General features: G+C 46.5%; 3 protein-coding genes across 3 annotated transcripts in view; 1 reads left to right on the top strand and 2 right to left on the bottom strand.

Annotated features, from left to right (window-relative positions):
• Nucleotides 1–11,609, bottom strand: part of RHOA (ras homolog family member A) — a 50,363-nt gene extending 38,754 nt beyond the window's left edge. Inside the window, exons 1-2 of the mRNA XM_070777234.1 lie at nt 11,393–11,609; nt 7,380–7,457 (exon numbers count right to left, since the gene is read on the bottom strand). The gene's annotated coding sequence lies outside the window, so the exon portion shown is untranslated. The remainder of the gene's footprint in view (nt 1–7,379; nt 7,458–11,392) is intronic.
• Nucleotides 11,610–11,782: 173 nt separating this feature from the next.
• TCTA (T cell leukemia translocation altered) lies at nt 11,783–14,879 on the top strand. The gene is made up of 3 exons (XM_019984965.2): nt 11,783–12,220; nt 12,564–12,618; nt 13,596–14,879. The coding sequence occupies exons 1-3, from the start codon at nt 11,998–12,000 to the stop codon at nt 13,636–13,638; spliced, it is 321 nt and encodes a 106-aa protein (XP_019840524.1). The 5' UTR covers nt 11,783–11,997; the 3' UTR covers nt 13,639–14,879.
• A 287-nt stretch (nt 14,880–15,166) lies between these two features.
• Nucleotides 15,167–19,757, bottom strand: AMT (aminomethyltransferase). The gene is made up of 9 exons (XM_019984782.2): nt 19,413–19,757; nt 19,142–19,309; nt 18,533–18,613; nt 18,092–18,223; nt 17,624–17,702; nt 17,195–17,340; nt 16,928–17,108; nt 16,159–16,314; nt 15,167–16,057 (listed from the first exon to the last, which is right to left on the bottom strand). Exons 1-9 carry the CDS (start codon nt 19,500–19,502, stop codon nt 15,879–15,881), a joined length of 1,212 nt encoding a protein of 403 aa, XP_019840341.1. The 5' UTR covers nt 19,503–19,757; the 3' UTR covers nt 15,167–15,878.
• Nucleotides 19,758–19,786: the final 29 nt, after the last annotated feature.

Raw genomic sequence — 19,786 nt, 5'->3', positions numbered from 1 at the left:
CCTTAACCAATGTCAATCTGCTATAAACACACAATCACATTCCTATTAATACTTTCTAAGCACCTTTTGTAACGCACTAAAGTCTGATTTTTCCATGACCAATAACCATGCTCTTATCTCAGGGAAATAGATTGAGCGCCTCCTAATATAAAAACAAAACAGGCTTTAAATTAGGTGAGGAGGGGATTGGCTGAGTTATGACTTCAAGCTAAACTGTAGGGGCAGACAGCAATTTGAATGCTACAATGTAAATTTGCTAAATAATTTTGATAATTTGGTTAGGGACCACACATTTTTACAAAATTTTTTTTCTTAGACTCACAGGAAATCTGCCTCTGTGCACAGTTTTTAGCAGATAAGGAGCCACCAAAGACTTTAAGATAATGCTACCAGATTATAATGAATGCATTATATACACAGACGTTTATTAGCCAAACATTCATTATAAGCAGGCACAAAACAGTTCTCCAGCCAAGAAAGAGAAGTAGAAATAATTCAACTGAGTAACTGTACTGCTTCTGCTGGATCAAGATCTTTACAATATTTTGGAAAGATAATGAATAAATTTCCATGCGGAGAAAATAATCACAGCTTGAAAAAAAATCACTAACTCAGCATACTTGAGAAAATTATTTTACCTCGTAATTCTTCAAAGGGATTAGTTGCATAAAAGAAACAGTGATGACTACAGTAAGCTTTCTACAACCTCTCAATCACCCAAGAAATAAAAGCATTTAACACCAGCACAGCTTTGGACATGACTTAATTTTTACTTTTGTACTGCATTCATTATTTTAAACACAGAGGACACAACAGATTAGAAGTTGAGTTCATAAGACTTACCTTGTTGGCATCCCTATGCCTCAATTATGTAATCCAGTTGAAATTTTATATTATTTCTCTAAGTTACAAATCAGTTTTGTACATATTACTATTATAAAACCAAAACTGTCTAGTCTTTTGGAAACTAAACTTGAAATTTTACAAGGAAAATTTAAGACTCATAGAAATCCTGTGAATTTCATCATGAAGAACAATGATCCTAGTGTACATAATAACTTACCCCCAACTTTATCCAAGTTTTGTCAATGTTGGTTTCTATGGAAGGGAGTAGTGTCAATTCAAGAGGTGTAAAAAATATTTTGGATGAAATATGGGTACAAAATGTCATATTGCAGATAAGAAAAAACTTCAACTCCCAAACCACTAACATAAAATTATAAAACCCAAAGCATACAACCACCCTCAGCCAAAACAATATCCTGTAATTCAGGATATTAAGCCATGTTTTCTTCACTGTCCCCTGGATGTACATCATCCACCCTTCCCCCACCTAGATAACCTCATACTTAAGGCTAAGTCACTTTCTCTCAGGCCTTCTCTGACCCAATTTAGATCAGGCCCCTTAAGTACTCTGAATCCGTAATATTTCTCTCTACCTCACTCATCACACCCCTCCAAAGTTTCTTCCTGCCAAACTCCAATTAGTTTAAGAATCACATCTCTTATTCATCATTGTTGGACAAGCAGAGGCCCAAGCATGTAATAATTAAGTGTTCAAATAACAAATATGAAAAAATACATTTCACAAAGAAACTTTACATAACCAATTTGCTCTATACAAATTTTTAAGAAAATGGTTACAAAAAGATCAGCTGTGTACACCAGTGGTGAGCTACCTTCTAAGACACAGTTGTTGTAATTTAAGAATATAGAAACCCCTCATAAAATCAGGAACTGCAATTATCTATAGAAGGAGTGTTAAAACTCAAATCCTCCCTATGAACTTATTTGTTCTTATTTTAGCCAACTCTGTAATTTTAGCTGGGCAGCAACTAAGTGCACGGTAGTTTATGAAATGCATGCGTGAGTGAGAAAGAGGTGTAGCCTATGACAGGGAAGCAGAAAACCCTGTAAATCAGGCTTAGAAATGTAAAATGGGGAGGCAGAGAAGTGCCACTCAGGCCAGGCCAGAGTCCTAAAGCAATTCAACATACTCTAAGGACAGATCTTAAAAATCCTTTAGGAGGAAAGGATTACACAGGAAACCTCATTACACAGGAAAGCTTAAGGCCCAGACACAAAGAGAGAAAAAGATATTCACTATAGGAATAAAACAAGTTGTAAAGCTTAAAGATGCAAGCTTCAGTTATCCAGAACACAACGATACTATGTTGGTTTAGGATCTCAATTTTTCTACACGAGCCATATTTCCTGTCCTTAAACACACACAAATGAATGTTTACAGGATGCCCTGCAATGCACTCTCCTGAAGCAAAGCTATCAGAGCTATAAAACTGAAAATAAAAGTCAAAATACAGGCTTTCCTTCAGATAGTCCTAAAAGTAACAACCAAACTAGAATCAGATTTTTCTTCAAAGAATAAACCTGGCTGAAAACAAGTGTAGATTTTCATAATAAGCACTCCCTTCTCCACACTGCTGTTTTGGTCTTTTTGTTAAAATACACATACAAATGAATATAATACAAACTTCTTCCTTAAGTCAAAGGAAGAAACTATGTTTCAATGCAATGAGCAGAAATTGTCTTATCAACAATCTGGTTCACCCATACCTAGGACTGTGCTGAGCACACTGGAAACACCAGTAACTACTTGGGGAAGTAAACTGAAAACAAATGCATTTATGAACTACACTGGAAACTGGGTGGCAAGGAGGCCCAAACTACCATCTGTCCATTTGCTCAGAATGAGCTTGAGCCTAGTACTATCAGTATTATTTAGCCATCCTGATCAAGCAGTTGCCAAGGGTCAATATCAGTTCAAGGGACCTTGGAGACCAAAAGCAGCAGGCCGAAGGTACATAAGCAGAGGAGAATGACAAAGCCTCCGAAACACTGCCAACAAGGAATCATCCCAGATTTAAATTCTTTGCAGGGTAGGGGGCCAAGAAATACTGGGAGAGAACATACCTCCTGGCTTCCTAATAGGATCATTGTATCACTGACTTCAAAATGTAAATATTTCAGGGTGAACTTTAAATAAATGCACAGAATCAGAATTGGACTTTGTGCAACCTAATTCTCCACTGACATTGTCCCCAAGACAGTGCCTGACTTGAGAAATGACACACAGAGGAAAATGAAGCAAGAGCCCCAAGCTGCTCATGGCCTGCTCAGATGTTTCAGCAATGACACTGCATAGCCAGGCACACTGCATTTTGGCCCAAAAATCACTGTTCTTCTCAAGTTTCCACAACTAACAAACTGAAAACTCTTCAGGATCAGACCTCAACATATATTTTAACAATTTTTTTAGTTGAGGTGAAATTCACATAGTATAAAGTTAACTTTCTAAAAGTGCATCATTCAGTAATGTTTAGTATATCTGCAATATTGTGCAACCACCAATTCTACCAAATTCCAAAACATGTTCATTTTCATCACCACCAAAGAAAATCCCATACTCATTAAGCAGTCACTCCTCAGTTTCCCCTCCCCTCAACACCTTACAGCCACCAATTTGCTTTCTGTCTCTACGGATTTACCTATTCTAGACACTTCATATAAATGAAATCATACAATATGTGGCCTTGTGTGTCTGATTTCTTTTACTTAGCATAATGCTTTCAAGGTTTATCCATACTACAGCATGTATCAGTGCCTCATTTTTAAAAAATAGCTAAGAATATTCCATTGTAGGTATGTACACTGTTTACCCATTCACCTGTTGACGCACATTTGGATTATTTCCACTCTTTGGCTATTTGAATAGGACTGCTATGAACATTTATGTACAAGCATTTGTGTACCTGTTTTCAATTCTTTTAGGTATATACTTAGGAATGGAATTGCTGGGTCTCACAGTAATTCTATATTTAGCTATTTAAGGAACTGCCAAACTATTTTCCACAATGTATACTTTCAACTATCTTGTCAGATAATTACCAAGACATATTGTTAAGGGGAAAGAACAGATGTATAACAGTGGGATGTGCATTAGTCTTTATATAAAAAAGGGACAGAGTATGACTAGAAGGATACATATAAAACAGTTACTTGGTTTATATACAGGAAACAGGTACAAAGGTTTTCTCTGAAGTGAGAACCTTGGGAGGCTGAGATGTGAGAAAGGCTTGTTGTTTTCAAGCTCAACCCCTTCTGCTCTGCACTGAATATCCACACTTTACCAACCCGCTTGCCCTAAAATACCTTTAAAGCTCCAACAGAAGCCCGAAGTCTGAGAGAAGGACTGCACAAAGTTTACTATCCTAACCATTTTTCAGCGTACAGTTAAGTGGTATTAAATACTGTCATAATGTTGCACAACCATCACCACAGTGTATCCACTAACTCTCCATCTTGTAGTCTAAAACTATACCCACTGCACATTAACTGCCCTCCCCTACTCGACTATTCTTCACCCCTCCCCAACCCTCGGCAACCACCATTCCACTTTGTCTCTATGGTTTTGACTACTCTAAGTACCTCATATAAGTGGAATCATATAGTATTTGTCTTTTTGTGACTGGCTTATTTCAGTTAGCATGTTCTCAAGGTTCATCTATGTTGTAGCACACTGCAGAATTTCCTTTCATTTTAAGGCTAAATAATACTCCATTGTATGTATATAGCATAGTTTGCTTATCCATTCACTGGCTAGAAGACACTTGTGCTGCTTCCCTGTTTCAGCTCCTATGAATAATGCTACTGTGAACACACCTGTACAAATATCTCAAGACTCTGCTTTTAATTCTTTGGGGTATTAACCCAGAAGTGACATTTCTGGGTCATATGATAATTCTATTTTTTAAGGCCCTTTATACTGTCTTCCCGGAGAAGGCAATGGCACCCCACTCCAGTACTCTTGCCTGAAAAATCCCATGGATGGAGGAGCCTGGTAGGCTGCAGTCCATGGGGTTGCTAGGAGTCGGACAGACTGAGTGACTTCACTTTCACTTTTCACTTTCATGCATTGGAGAAGGAAATGGCAACCCACTCCAGTGTTCTTGCCTGGAGAATCCCAGGGACGGGGAAGCCTGGTGGGCTGCCATCTCTGGGGTTGCACAGAGTCGGACACGACTGAAGCGACTTAGCAGTAGCAGCAGCAGCCTTAGGGACTATGGTAAGGATGCAAAGTGAGAACACTTAATTAATGGAAAATAATACTTCTGAAGAGTAAGTCTGAAAGATAAATGAAGTTTGCATATAGTTCCTACAGGATAAATAAATACTTTGTGATTGAAGATTCTTCAGCTACAATTAGACACATGAATGTGTATGAGTTGGCATGGATTAGATATTGTTCAAAACCCCTTCAGTTATAAAAGGCAGTGGCAGCAAGTAATAGAAAAAAATCTCCACCCCATGGATCTACTTTTCTGTCCATTTCTTGGAGAGTGCCATCTCTGCTGCTACTATTTACTGATGCTTAAGCGTAAAACTAAATGATTACATCGTGAGATAAAGGCAGAATCACTACTACAACCCAAGAATGAATCTAGACAACTTGTGATTAACATGGTCTCATGTTTACCAAACTATTATTCACGATGTCAGTTAACATGTATAAAAATGATGGTGAAACCTTAGTCCAACATACCAACTCCTACAGTTAAACAAAAGACAACAACAAACGTGTGCTTCTCCTATACAGTCAGGCAGCAGTAAAGAAATTCATATAACTAAGCTTCCTATCAAAATCCTCATCATTCTGAAAGCAAACAGTCACTATATAAATTCAATGCACTGATATCCTAGAAGAAAAATACACCTGAAGAATCTACCAGAGTTAGAACAAGTATTTCCACCAACGGAGAAAATTAACATGTATTGAGCACTATGCTCTTCACATATTATTTCATCTAAAATTCCTATGAAAGGGAATCTTCATTTCACAGATGTAGGTCCTGAGTTTCAAAGAAATTAAATAATCTGCTTAAAGACAGATGGATAGCTAGCTAGACAGGCAGGCAGGTCATCTTTGGCAGAATTCTTTTGTAATTATAGGGCCATCAGCCTTCCCAGTTTAAAAAAAAAAAAAATTCTGATTTAAGCAAACCTACAGAGCAAAAGCATAACTTTACTTTTGTTTTTAACTCAATAATGTAAAAACTGAACTGAGAAAACCCTGAAACATAGTGTGTCCTTTTTTAAAAAGAGGCCATCAATCAAACCACTTTAAAGCATCACTCAAATCTGCTGAAAGGAGAAATTTCAAGCCTCATGGGACTGCAACAGAGCATCATGCCGAGCAGTGCTAGTCTAGCTGTCATCCTATGTCCAGCAGTTGCACTGGCTAATCTCTTGCCATAGGTCATCAGTATTCCCTACTAGAATACAAATGGGCAGTGCTACTAATGTTTTTGTGACCATTAACCCTGGATGTGCTTTCTACTTTATCATCAGTGATACTGAGAAAAGCAGATGAAATGATTCAAAATGTTAATGTTTTTAGGAATAAAGAAGACAATGTAAAAGAAAGAAAAAACTATCTGAGGGCAGGGACCGCCTTTGTTTTCTTCAAATGTGTCCCAAGACTGCTGGCACATAGTAGCTATTGAGGAACTATTTCTTCAATGAATGAAAAATGACAAGCTAGCTTGGCCATTCCTCTTACCATGCTAAGAAGTTCAAAGCCAACCCAAACCATTACCATTATGTGACTTCCCTGCCAGGTAGCCCATCTCACCAAAAGAGAATATTCATCCTCTTAACAGCTCTCTTCTTTATATATAGAGTTCCCTCCGACCCAAGGAGAACAAGAAAAGGTAGTCAAAATAGTACCAAATCAGGATACTTGGTATCAATTAAATTAGATGATTCTATTTCCTTTATTTGTAATCAGTTTAAAATACCTGAATAGCCCCAGAGTGGGCTGTTACACCTGCTATTAACACCGCTCCCACTCAAACCAGTACTACTGCTGACTCCTCTGGCAAGAGGAAGAATTATCCTCCAATCTTCATTCTCTGACTGAATTATTTTTTATTGACAATCAGACATACCCATAGCACAGGCTGTGGTAAGATGTGTGTAAGGTGACCAAACTATAGAAAAAATGAAAACGTAAAGACATTAAAAAAAGAAATTAAGATGAGAGTGAAACAGAAGTGAGAGAAGTATGTGTAAAATGCAGTAAACACATCTTAAAGATTAAGAGGTTAGAAAATATACTGTCAACTAAGGAAGAAACACTGGTAGAACAGAAGAGAAAAACGAAGTTATAGGAGTATTGTATGGAGAGACATAGGGAAATGAGACCAGAGGGGAAAGTTATGGAGTAAGATAAAGATCTCAAGGTTGGTGGAAAAGAAAATCAAAACAGTACTGCACCGACATTTCCCTAGAACTTACGTTAATATGTAATACATAATAATTTCTCTTCCATGGAGAAAGAGGAATGAAAGTTATTTACATACCTTACAAATGTGCTGCAAGACCCACGGCCTGTATGGCAGAAGTTCTACAAAGTGCCCTGACTTCTCAGATGAAAGGCACTATAAAAACACACACAAAATAAAACGAAATCAGGAATTACGTCTATTCATTTCATGGGGGAGAAAAACAAAGCACAAGATGTAAAACGGGTTTGCACAAAGACCTGGTAAGTAATTCAGAATCCAGAGGAGGAATAAATGCAGAATTTAATTTTAATCGACATACCATGAAAGTGACCACTTTTAAATGTTTTGGCCTCTTTCACTCAACAAAATGCACAGTATCAACCTTATTTTCTGAATGTTATAATGTTCCCCTTTTGAAAGTTAAAATCAAAAGCAGATGAATTTTATGTAAAATTTCCAAAATTATAGACATGCAACACACAGCATTATCAACACACAGCACAGGTAAAAGAATTTTACACTGAACACCTGTATGCCTACCACCCAGCCTACCATGAACATCTGAATGACCTGCTTTATCAAATTACATTTCCTTTTTAATACAGGCATTACAGAGACATTGCAGGCTAAAAGACAACTGTCCAAAAGCCAATGGCTTCAAAAACATAGGTTGAAGTTATTAGGCTAAAGACATTAATAATATGAAATCCTTCTGATACTTTTGTCAGAAATGAGCAGTATTAGTTTACTGTTTTGAAGGCAGAGTGGATTCAGACATATCCCCTGCTCTTGGTGAATGATTCTAACTGTTTAATGTAGGATCGTATCATCATCCTCATTTTTAAAAAAAAATCTGATGATTAAAATAAAAAATCCAAAAACGTCCCATGTCCTAAAAGATCCTACATGATGTGGTCCCTGCCCACCTCTCTAATTTCATTTTACCTCCTACTTTTCCCTTCACTACACTGCAAACTTATTTCACTGGCTGTTTGTGTTCTCTTTCCCTTTCCTGGAATATTAAGATGCTATTATAAATATGCTTAAGCACATTTACTTTACTCATCCTCTTAAAAAAAAAAAACCTCATTCTGCTATCAACTACAAACTGGCTCAGATTTAAGAGTATCTCATGTTTTTGATGATTATTTGCTATAAAAATGTTTTCGAATCATGTGGAGGAAGCACCAATAAACTCAGACCAACACTCAGAATGAGCAGCTTCGATGTCTATCTGATTTTTGGTCACATGACTACCATAATTATGAGTATACAAGGCCCTTATTTAATACAACAGCACCACAGATTAAAAATGAGTCACTTGAAATAGGAATTTTACAGTAATTACTAACTTCAAACTGTCTTGAAAATTTTAATTTATTAATCTCACAAGTATTTAACAGTGAGCATGTCCCCAGAGAGCAGACTATAGGAAGATACATTAACACAAGTTTAAAATTTGGTTACATTAATGTCAAAGTGCAAGCATAAAGGTATAAACTAAGTGGTAAGGGAAGAAGAAATTCCCTTAATTCCTTTTTTCTCTTTTTAATTCCCTTTTAAACTACAAATATGTGATAAAATCCACTGATTATGTTCAATCCCGTTTAAAATTATCACTACCAGCCACAATGCAATTAAATCTGAGGTGCTATCTATAGAAGCCCAGCAAATCCAAATTAGTGCTCTTAAAAGTTGAAAATATCAGTCTTTCTTCTGGCAAAGTTAACATAAATCTCTCAGCTCCAAGACAAAGTAGCAACCCACCTCCTCGAGTCACTGCCTGGACTCCACCCTCTGAACAAGAAACACCTGAAGATCTATGTTTTTACTCTCCTAATAACTTACACTCCCACATAGCCAGGTTAAACTTTTTTCTGCCACACCATGAAACATCTGGGATCTTAATTCACTGACCAGGAATTGAACCTGTGCCCTCTGCACTGGATCTGCAGTCTTAACTCTGAACCACCAGGGAAGTCTCCCAGGTTAAACTTTTAAAAAGAGTTAACTGACAAACAAGGAATCAGGGCTGAAAACACTCCAGCAAAACCACTACCACATACATATGAAACTATATTCTTGATATATGCTTTTTCTCCCCATCCCACCTCAAATCAAGAGCCCACAGTTGCCTATTAGAACTTACCAGGGCATAATTACATTGGATTTGGAACAGGGGAGCCTGGTCCTGCCTCTGGAATAAGTTGGGTCCCTCGAAAAGGCCATAACATCTAAAACCAGAAACTACACCAGGCAGAGACCCTGTATATTCATTTACCTATTTCAATCAACTGCTATAGGACCATCCAAATTACAGAAAGGAGAGGAAAAGCTAAAGAACTGAACTTTGCTTTAAAAAACTTTTAGATTCTCTCAATACATTAAAAAAAAAAAAAAAAAACAGCAATACATAAAAGGAGAAGCACTGGAATAAGCTGAAAGTCCTGACTTTTAGCTGACTCTAAGCAAGCTGTTTGGGAGGACATGGAGAAGATCTTACAGAGAAATAGTTCTGGCTGGCACCTGACTAGACATACAACTGTGGGAAATTTACTGAAGTCTCTGGGACTCAGCTTCCCATCTGCAAATAAGGTTGGGAATACAAGTCCTGAAGATTGCTTTCAGGTCTAAAATTCTTGATCAATGAAAAAAATTAGTGGATTCCTAATCTCTTCTTGCCTCTAGTATGGATTTTTATGAGAACAGAGGCTATAAATCTAGGGCTAGACGTTGACTAAAACCAAATTCCATGTTATATATATTTTTGTTTGTTTTTAATCTTACACATTTTATGTCTCCAAGAGCCACCCACCAGTGCTCTAAAAAAAAAAAACAAAACAAAAACAACTACCTAAGGCAATTTATCAAAAGAGATCTTTCTTAATTGTCCTTTACAATTAAGAACTAATCTTGTATTTCAGTCCAAACAATGTCACTTGTGCCAAATGCTCAAAACAACATCTCTCGCAATTGAGCCATGTCTAAAGTGACAATCAAGCAATGGTACATAAACATTACACATCTGGGTGTGCGACACTAAGTGGCAGAAAAATTCTCACCACAAACAACATTTAAAAGAATTTTTTTTAAAGTATTTTCCCCCCTTCAGATCTGGCAGGAATATAATCCCATTACACACCTGCAAGAAAGATTTATTTAAAAAGACTTAAAACACAGAAAGAGTCAAACAAGTTACCAACAGAGGTAAAAATGTTAAATCAGGACTATTAAGAAACACGAGTGAACCAACTCCAGGTAGAAAGAATGCCAATTTTCCATTATAAACTACTAAACATGGTTTTGACCAAACTGACTGCAAACAGTGCCATTTAATGAACTTGTAACTGGATCTAATAGGTAACTAAGCACAGATGTTTAGCTGATTCCTAATCAAGGTAGCAACTTAGACTAAGCAAATTATTACTTTATTGTGATCCCACAGAGTTTAAATCATGAAAAAAAATGTTCCTTTCAACCGGAAAATTCCCTTCAATACCGAAGAATCCTAACCTCTAAGATTTCAACACTATGCTTTACTTACAAAATTTCAAAGAATACTGCATTAAAAAAGAAAATACCCAAAACATAACTGGACTTCATGCAGTATAAAACGGTGATTCATGTTTCATATTAAATGCAAAAGCCAAAATGGAGTTGTAAAGAGTTTCTTTCCCATTTCAACTCCGACAGCCACGCGCGCTTCACAGGGGCCGGCTGCCGGGCGGGTCGTGGGGCCCGGCTCAGAGCCCCCGCCCTGCCGGCTCGGCCGAGAGAGAGGAAGCGACGGGGACCGCGGGCGGGCGGCTTGGGCTCTAGCAGGCCTGGCCGGGCGGGGGAAGGGGCGCGGGAGGCCGCGGGGCGCGCTTCCGGGGACTGCGCGGGCGGGGCCGCCGCTTTGGGAAGCCGGGCCTGGGTCCCCGGCCTGGAGTCGGGGTCAGGGGCCAGGGTCCTGGTGCTGGTGCTGCCGGCCAAGAGCAGCAGGTGGGGCGCGGCCGCGGCGGGGCGGCGGCCGGCGGGCGGCCGGAAGAGTGCCGGGCGGGCGGGCCCGCGGCGCCGCGGCGCTAGGAGGGAACCGTCTCACTCACCTCAGGCGACGACTCCGAGTCCGGCCTCTCCGCGCTGAGGACGCTTGTCCTCGAGTCGCAAGCTCGAGGACTACGGCGGGTGGTTGAGGAGGCGGCGGCTGACTAACGAGACAACCGACGGAGAGCGACGGGCGGGGAGCGCGAGAAACCAAGAGCGGGCGGCGACGGCGGCGGGAGGGCGGGGAGCGACGTGCGCGCCCCCGCGTGCCCAGCGGGCTCGAGCCGGGCCCAGTCGCGGCCCCGCGCACGCGCGCGCACTCCCTGCTCAGCCACGATTGCTCAGGAGCGCGTCCACACCCTAAAGGCAAGGCGCTTAACCAATCATTGCAGCCGCGTGGGGCATCACGGGAACTCCGGGGCTATAAAAGACCTGGTTGCTATTTTATACCCCTCTAGTCACTCATCCTTTAAGTTAGTAGGGTGGGGCTAGGTGCGCGTGCGCGGTTTTGATACTCCGCCCCAAACTGCCAACTCTTCGCGCAAGCGAGGTAGACGCGCCTTGCTTAGGTTTACGCGTGCGCACTAGAGGACCTGGGCCCGGAAGACCAGACGCTTGCGCAGTGGGGACAACAGTGACAGTCCCCCGGGTGAGGCGCCGGCCAGTCATGGCGGAACCTTGGTCTGGGCAGTCCTTGCAGGCTCTACCGGCCACGGTGCTGGGCGCGCTGGGCGCCCTCGGCAGCGAGTTCCTTCGGGAGTGGGAGGCGCAAGACATGCGCGTGACTCTCTTCAAGCTGCTGCTGTTTTGGTTGGTGTTAAGTCTCCTGAGCATCCAGCTGGCGTGGGGGTTCTACGGGAGTACGGTGACCGGGCTGTATCACCGCCCAGGTGAGACTCCCCACCAGCTTCCGTGGGCCGGCCACACCCCCTCCGCCATAGAGTGTACCTTTGGGCTCTCCCGAATCCCCCCCAGATTACCACTGATCCCTTGAGAACCTCATCACAACTTAATGCTGTACCCCTGACCCATGTCAACATTCATTTCACACCGAAAACCCCACCAGTCCACCCATAACGTATAAATTCCTTTGAACCCCCCATCAGACAATACCACTAGTCCCTTAGGGCTTCCACTACTCTGTCCAGCAAACAGTACCTCTGACCTGGGCTGATAACTGCTCGGATACCCACCGCCAGCCTGTTGCATTTCTGGATGTGTTCCTGCCCCCAGGTCTGGGCGGCCAGAACGGATCCACACCTGATGGCTCCACGCATTTCCCTTCCTGGTGAGTAAATCTATTCTGATTTCTACTCCATGCGCTTAGTAGGCAGAAGCCACTCCTGAGCTGAGGACAGGGAAAGGGAGTTCTCAAGGTAGTCCACCAGCTTAGTGGCATTCGCAGCACATTCCAGGGCCTGCAATAGACCTCAGGCTTCATGACACTGATGTCTTTATAGCCATCCATAACCTGTTCAGTAACCTGTGGGGCAGATGGTATTATTGTCACAATTTCAGAGATGAAGTGGCAAGTCTGTAGGATTCCACTCCACTGTAAGCCCCTCAGTTGGAAAGGCAGGACCCTCTGTCCTTAGTGCCCCGACTGGCCTCCTCAGGATCAGCTCCTCATGTGTAAAACATGAAGTCACTAGTTAGAGCATTCATTCAGGTGATCTCTGAGCTCCTACCGCATGGCAGGGTCCCCACTGGGTCCAGAGAAGAACAACCCAGGCCCTGCTCAGAGGGGGAGCTAGAGATTTAAAGGAAGGGCGGGCAGCAGTGCAGAGGTGAGGGCTGTCAGAGCAGGTGTCTTCCAAGTCAGACACCTAAACAGAGAGCAAAGGCAAGGCGGTGTACCAAGCAAAGAGAATGGACAGAACAACGCCCGGAGGCAAGAACAAGGGTGACATATTGGAAGGATAGACAAGGCTGTGACGCCTGAGGTCAAACATGAAGGCGTGGAGGGACTTGAAACACCCTATCCAATAGAGAGGGCACAAGGCCAGTTAGGAGGCCTGCCAATGCACAGGTTTCTGTCCCTGGCAACTCGTGAAGGATGGGAGCACCATGCACAAAGTGGAGAAGCAGGAGGAAGAATAAGCCTGCAGGTGAAAGGTGGGACTCCTTCCCACCACAGTGAGGGCTGTGGAAGTTCAGCAGAGAGATCTAGGTTATAGTGTGGCCTTACTGAGCCCAGCTCAGCCCCCATAAGTAGACTGTTGTACTGTCCATGGAATAACTCCTCTTCTCTTCTGTCATTTTCAGGGAAACAGCAGCAAATGAACCTCTCAAAACCCACAGAGAATAAGGGAAGCCAGCAGAGGGGTCTCCACGGGTATCACCGGGTCTCCTGGCTCCCACACTGAGTCCTGTTGCTGCCCAGACCCCAGGGACGATGGCAGAAGGGATGGGTTTGGGGGCAGGGTGTACCCCAGTGTTCGCAGGGCTGGGCCTCCACTGCCCTTGGCCTTGCCTTCAGCAGCCCCAGGCATTGGGCCAGTAAAGAATTTGCCTCTACCCTGATCTGGGTGCCTTAAGGAGAGAAGACCTCCTCCTCCTTTCAGGGGTCAGCTCAGAAGCTTCTGCGGTTGGGGAGGCCAACAGTCCATTTTCTGTCTTGGCTTCTTCCTGTTCTTCCTCCCATCCCCCGGGATGTGATCCTGTAGAGATTTGTCCCTGAGAGGAATCCTGAGGTTGATCACCTCTGAGGCTTTTCAGGCAGGTCTGTTTTCCCCTGAACCTTGAGGTTGCTGTATTTCTTTGCTTTTGCTTTGCTGGCAGGGAGCCAGGGAATCCTGGCCTGGACACAGCCTTATATTCTGTGGCTACTTAGCTGTCCATTTAGTATAAGACAGGGGGCAGCTGGCACCCTCCAGACATGGAGGCACCAAACACCCACCTCCTTTGACTTCTCCAGGTGGGAGTCGGGCTGTGTAAGTTCTTTTCCCAAGCATCATACTCATCCACCTAATCCCTCCCGGAAGGAAGCTGGGTACCTGAAAGAGGGTGAGTCTCAGGGGTGACTTCCCACCCCCACTGCCTAAGTGCCCATGGGGTTGTGCATCTGTGCCCTGCCAGTCACAGGGACAAACTAAGCAGCTAGTGCAGAGCAGCCCCATTGTGCCCTGCAGCCTCCCCACTTCCCATCTTTACCCGGGACCAGAGGAGCTTCATCCTGCCCGTATGCTAAGCAGCCCTGCAACTTCCACAGTGGGCCACACGAGCTCCAGATGAGCAGTGTGGGCCTGGACCAGCCTCCCTCCCCGATGGTCGTACGTCTGCCTGCTTCTGCTGGGCTAGCAGCTATCTCAGTGTCCCACTGCCTGCTTCCTCTCTGGTAAATGTCACATTGCCATCTGGCAGCCTAGGCCATCTTTGGAGTGTGCACTGGAGTAGGGCTGTGCTGAGCTCGTGCATGAGGACTGGTGGTGGGATGATGGTTCTGCAGCCCCAGGCCCGCCTACTGACAACAAACACCACACTCACAGTCGGTCTCACGTTTCACCCCAGGCTCAACTGAGGATGTGGCTTATTAAACCTGGAAGTGCATCAAGTGTGTGGTTATTCAGACAGGACGGAGTGCGCATGCACAGCAGAAACTGGGGAGGGAACACCCTGGGGGCCGCTGCCCCTGAGCACCCAGACTTGCAGAGGTGGAGAGGGGATACCAGCTTCCTACCAGCAGTGATGGTGTCCTATAGGGGCACCCCTTTAGTTCTTATAGAGCTGCTTGTCTCAAGGGGAACCCACTCTGAGCCTCGGCCAGGCAGGCCGGCATTAGACTGGCACCCCCAGGAAGTCTGTGGACAGAGAACAATGAAGCTAGAGACTCTGGAGAACAAGAAGGAAGCTCACTTATTTATTTACTTTTTAGTAGTCTGTGGAGTCCAATTATAAGTCCCAGGGGTGAAGGTCAGCTCAGGATAAGGCAAGCCGGGGAGGAGGCCCAGCCTGTCCACAGCAGCCCTGGGACTCAGAACAGCTGGTGAGCCTAGCCTGGCGTGGCTGACTACTGGGCAGCAGACTGGGCCAACTGGAGAATGTGAAAGAGTGGATCCATGCCCACCTCAGCCATCCCCAAGTTTACACATGGGCCCTGCAGCCCTCCTGGGCCAACCCTCTATAAGTCGGGAATCACACCCCTGCCCAGAGAAAGCCAATGGCTTGCCTTCATGGCCAGTGAACTAGAGGAGGTAGCTGGCACTGCAGTGTGAGAAACCGTGGTGAGGTAGGTTGGGCAGGCTTTCTCTCCCCTTGAAGTGAGCCTTTTGGAAGGATGAGATACCAGAATCAATCTTCTCCAGCAGGCAAGAGAGGGGTCAATGGCACGTGGGCTGGTCCATCACTCAGAAATGCGCTCTTGAAGATACAGTGGCAACGGGATGAGGCAGCAACGGGTGGTGTGTCCCCGCTCACCCAGACAAGAACCAGCATCCACCTAGCCACCCACCTTGGGTGTGTTTCTGCCTTAGCTTCCTGACTAACCCCTGGTAGAATGCCCTTCAGTGTGAGGCTCCTGGAGGGAAAGGCCCCGTCCCCCACTCATCCTCACTTAAGGATGTAGTAGTTTGTGGACACAAAGGGCATCTTGCTGACCACGGCCGGCTGCTGCTTCCGCCGCACCTCTACCAGCAGTGGGGTGCCTGGCCGACTGTACTCATAGGGCACATAACCCATTGCCACATTCTTTTTCAGGCAGGGTGAGGGGCAGCCACTGGTCACAGCACCTGTCCGGGCAGAGGCCGTGTGTCAATACCCCCCTGCCAGCCCAGGGCCCCCGCCCTCCTAGGGGAGGGACAACGCTCTCCAGCCTCCCTGGTCCACCTACCGATCACAGTACCCTCTGGACTCAGGATGGGACTCTGTGCCCGTACGGGAGCCCCGTCACACATTAACCCCACACGCCTCCGCTGTGCCTTGCTCTTCAGCTGGGGAACAATGACCGAGGCTCCTGGGAAGTCCATAGCAGCTCGGCGGCGCTTCCCTGGAGCGTAACACAATAGATTTAAACCATCGCCCATCAGACCTCTGACCACAGAAGGTCCCAGCAACAAGGACCCCAAGTAACATCCCTCCAGGGCTTCCCAGGTGGCACAGTGGTAAAGAAACCACCTGCCAGTGCAGGAGACGCGGGTTTGATCCCAGGGTTGGGAAGATGCCCTGGAATAGGAAATGGCAACCCACTCCAGTATTCTTGCCTGTAAAATTCCATGGACAGAGGAGCCTGGCAGGCTACAGTCCTTAGGGTCGCAAAGAGTCGGACACAACTGAGCATGCCCGCCTGTACAACATCCATCCAGCATCAAGGCCCCTTCATTCAGGCCCCCCCTGCACCTGATTCCTTTCCTTCCCCTGCAGTGCAGTTAGTCACCCACCTCCTGCCCCTGGTCTTGAAGGCTCACCTGCCCACCTCACTTCTGTTGAGAGTCCTCAGCCTCTACTGGGCAAAGCCACTGTGGCACCTTCAGAGAATGAAGGCTCAGGGAGGCTGTGTCCCTTGCTCTAGGCTACACAGCCTTGGAAGCAGTCCTGGGCTGGTCTCAGTGAGGGTCCCTCCAGCCTTCAGGATCCCCTCCCTGAGTGCTAGCCCAGCTCACCGAGTGTCCAGCTCAGGCTGCCTTCCACCGGTGTGGTGTGCTCATCAATGTCGTTCCCATACAAGCAGAGGCCTGCCTCCAGGCGCAGGCTGTCCCGGGCTGCCAGTCCTGCCAGCTTCACCTCAGGGTTTTTCAACAGAGCTGCTGCCAGGTGGACGGCTTCCGCTGCCGGCACTGAGATCTGCAAGGGACACCAGACAGAGCAGGTGGGCAGCTGGCCCCAGAGTCCAGTGCCCGGCACCACCCCATGCCCGCTTCTTGACAAACCTCCACACCGTCCTCTCCTGTGTAGCCACAGCGGGTCACACGGCAGCCAGACACACCAAACACCTCCATCACAGCGCTGGTCATGAAGGGCAGTTTCCGCAGATCATCAGCCACGCCAGCCTGTAGCACCTGGGCTGCAGTGGGACCTGGGTCCAGGGAGCCAGTAACCAAGTGTCCGGGTCCCAGTGCCCCCAGGGAGCTGGATCACAGCCCTCCGGGATAAGAACAAGCCCCGAGCAAGCCCCACCCTGTAGATGGAAGGAGATGTTCCTGCCCACAGAGCCTCATGGCAGGTATAAGGAGGGCATGATACCAAACACAGAATTAGGTTCCAACACCCTCACCTTCCCCCAGCATGGCCTTCATGCCAAGCCGTAGAGGAAACCTGGAAGGCAGAAGTCAACTGCAAGCCCAGCCTGGCCCACTTACCTTGCAGGGCTAGCAGAGCATTATCCATCACCTCCAGGGCCACATCACTGCCCTTGTTCTGAAGCTCCCTAACCTTGTCCTGAAAGGAAAGAAATATCCCATTAGCTCCGGGATCCCTTTCCCTGAGCACCTGCTGTGGGCCAGGTGCCACAGAGCTCAGCACAGTGGGCTCTCGTCTTCCAAGGTCATATAACTACTAAATGGTAGGGATGACTCTAGCCCTGGTTTGCAAGCTCTAACACCAGGTTCCAGCCCTCCATCTTCACCAGAGGATGCTCACTTAGGGGCCAGGATCAGCTTCACCTCCCTACTCGCCCCCCACTTCTTCAACACTGGAGAGCCCACTGGCCTGCTTTTTTTCACAGTCACTGTCTGAACCCCTTATCCATTCCAGGTCTGTCCTGGACAAGGATGCAACTCTGTGAATTAGGAGGACAGGGTACCTAGAACACAACAAGAGGGGCTTACCTGCATGAGGGTCAGGTCCTTCTCCCTGCAGCCAGCATTGGACACCACATACAGGTGTCCCTCGGAGGCGCTGGTCACAATCAAGTCATCTAAGATGCCTCCAGCCTCGTTGGTAAACAGCGACAGTGTTCCCTAACATCAAAGTGGAGCATCATTGCCTCCAGCTCCAAGAGGCCAAGGTGAAGTGTGAGGCAGACCACCCCTGGCCCCACCCCGCCACCAGAGACTCATAAAGCCTCATGTGCAGGGCTGAAATGGCGGTGCAGGGAGCAAGCTGGGTCAGCCCAGGCCCCGTAGGTACTCCATCCCCCAGGAATACAGGTCCTGAGAAACTATGTCTGCTCCAGCTCTGTGCCCCCAGGCCTGAAGCCAGGACTCAGATGGGTTTGCTGGCTCACATCTAAGGATGCTCACTGAGCAGAAATAAAAGAGGGGCCCCACCTGGTTTGGCTTCAGCTCTGCAATATCTCCAACCACTAGACTCTCCATCAGCTTCACCCGGTCACAGCCAAATATCTTGGTCTGGGAAAGAGATCAGAAAGCGTCAGGTCACTGCAGTAGCTAGTCTGGAAGGCAATGGACAAGGAAGCATCTTCCCTCCCCCGAGGGCCCGGGTCCAATTCAGCCAAAGTGCCTGACTAGTCTTTTTGTTCTGCAAGAGGCAGAAGCCCCCCTTTAACTCCCCACATCCGCCAATTCAAGAGATGCACTGAGAGAAGTTAGGGAACTTGAAAGGGCCTGGCACCCTCCTAAAATACCCCTTCTTCCAAACCAACATCCAAAATGGTGGATGACAATGAGTGGTAGCCCCAGCAACCCCCGGGACGTTGAGGTACCCCTAAGTGGGAGCAGGCTGGAAAGATGAAATGGGGAGATGAGCAGGAGACCCTCTAAACTGGTCTGGCCATAGTCCATTATTACACCGTCGAGACCTCGAACTCTTCTGAGAGGGCTGCTCTGGGTATCCAGCTCCCAGCAAAGGCCAGGGGTTGCACAGCTGTGGATGGCAAGGACGCTAGGCTTGGCAGTCGGCGCCCTCCCCCAGCTCACCTGCAGCATGTGGGACACGTCAAAGAGCGAGCAGTGCTGCCGTGTATGCAGGTGTGAATTCACGTGGCTATCCCGGTACTGCACGGGCAGGCTCCAGCCCGCGAACGCCACCATCTTCCCGCCGTGGGCCAGGTGGAAGTCATAGAGCGGTGTCCTGTGGAGCACGTCCTGCGGGCGGCCAGGCTCAGTGCCACCAAGGCCCCAGACCCCAGCCCTCTCCCCTCCCCCACCCTCCAAGATTGGCAACACAACCCAGCAGCCTCCGGCCCACCTGCGCACAACTGAGCGAACGGCATGGGGCCGAGGCCAGAGCTTGCAGACGCGAGCTCAGACGGGATACCATGCTCCTAGCCTGCTGCATGTTTGCCTACAACTGGTACAGCCGACGCACAGAGGCCACCACTCTGCCAGGCACGCTGGGAGATGTAGTCCGGGCCCTGCTTAAATAGGTCTCTCTCCCCCCGCCCTGGGGGAATTACAAGAGAGAGTGGGCAGCCCCAAGGGCAGGCGGGGCTTTAGCACACACAGTGCCTTGACTCCTCTAGCAGGAAAATAGCCCCGGGCTCTTCTTCCATCTGATCAGAGCCAAAAATAGAGCTAGGGGCTAGACCTCCCTGGGCTGACCGCCCTGCCTCCAAAGGGCCA

The sequence above is a fragment of the Bos indicus genome, chromosome 22 (assembly GCF_029378745.1).
Source record: "Bos indicus isolate NIAB-ARS_2022 breed Sahiwal x Tharparkar chromosome 22, NIAB-ARS_B.indTharparkar_mat_pri_1.0, whole genome shotgun sequence".
NCBI lineage: Eukaryota > Metazoa > Chordata > Mammalia > Artiodactyla > Bovidae > Bos > Bos indicus.
Note: the sequence above shows the minus strand (reverse complement) of the source record. Positions and strands in the feature narration are given on the sequence as shown.

Excerpts from the sequence above, each read along its gene's own strand:
- TCTA (XM_019984965.2), top strand. The coding sequence starts at position 11,998 with ATGGCGGAACCTTGGTCTGGGCAGTCCTTGCAGGCTCTACCGGCCACG. Across the intron at positions 12,221-12,563 it reads CGGGCTGTATCACCGCCCAG|GTCTGGGCGGCCAGAACGGA; the intron begins GTGAGACTCCCC and ends TCCTGCCCCCAG. Across the intron at positions 12,619-13,595 it reads TCCACGCATTTCCCTTCCTG|GGAAACAGCAGCAAATGAAC; the intron begins GTGAGTAAATCT and ends TGTCATTTTCAG.
- AMT (XM_019984782.2), bottom strand. The coding sequence starts at position 19,502 with ATGCAGCAGGCTAGGAGCATGGTATCCCGTCTGAGCTCGCGTCTGCAA. Across the intron at positions 17,703-18,091 it reads AGGACCTGACCCTCATGCAG|GACAAGGTTAGGGAGCTTCA; the intron begins GTAAGCCCCTCT and ends CTTTCCTTTCAG. Across the intron at positions 16,315-16,927 it reads CAGCCTGAGCTGGACACTCG|GGAAGCGCCGCCGAGCTGCT; the intron begins GTGAGCTGGGCT and ends GTTACGCTCCAG.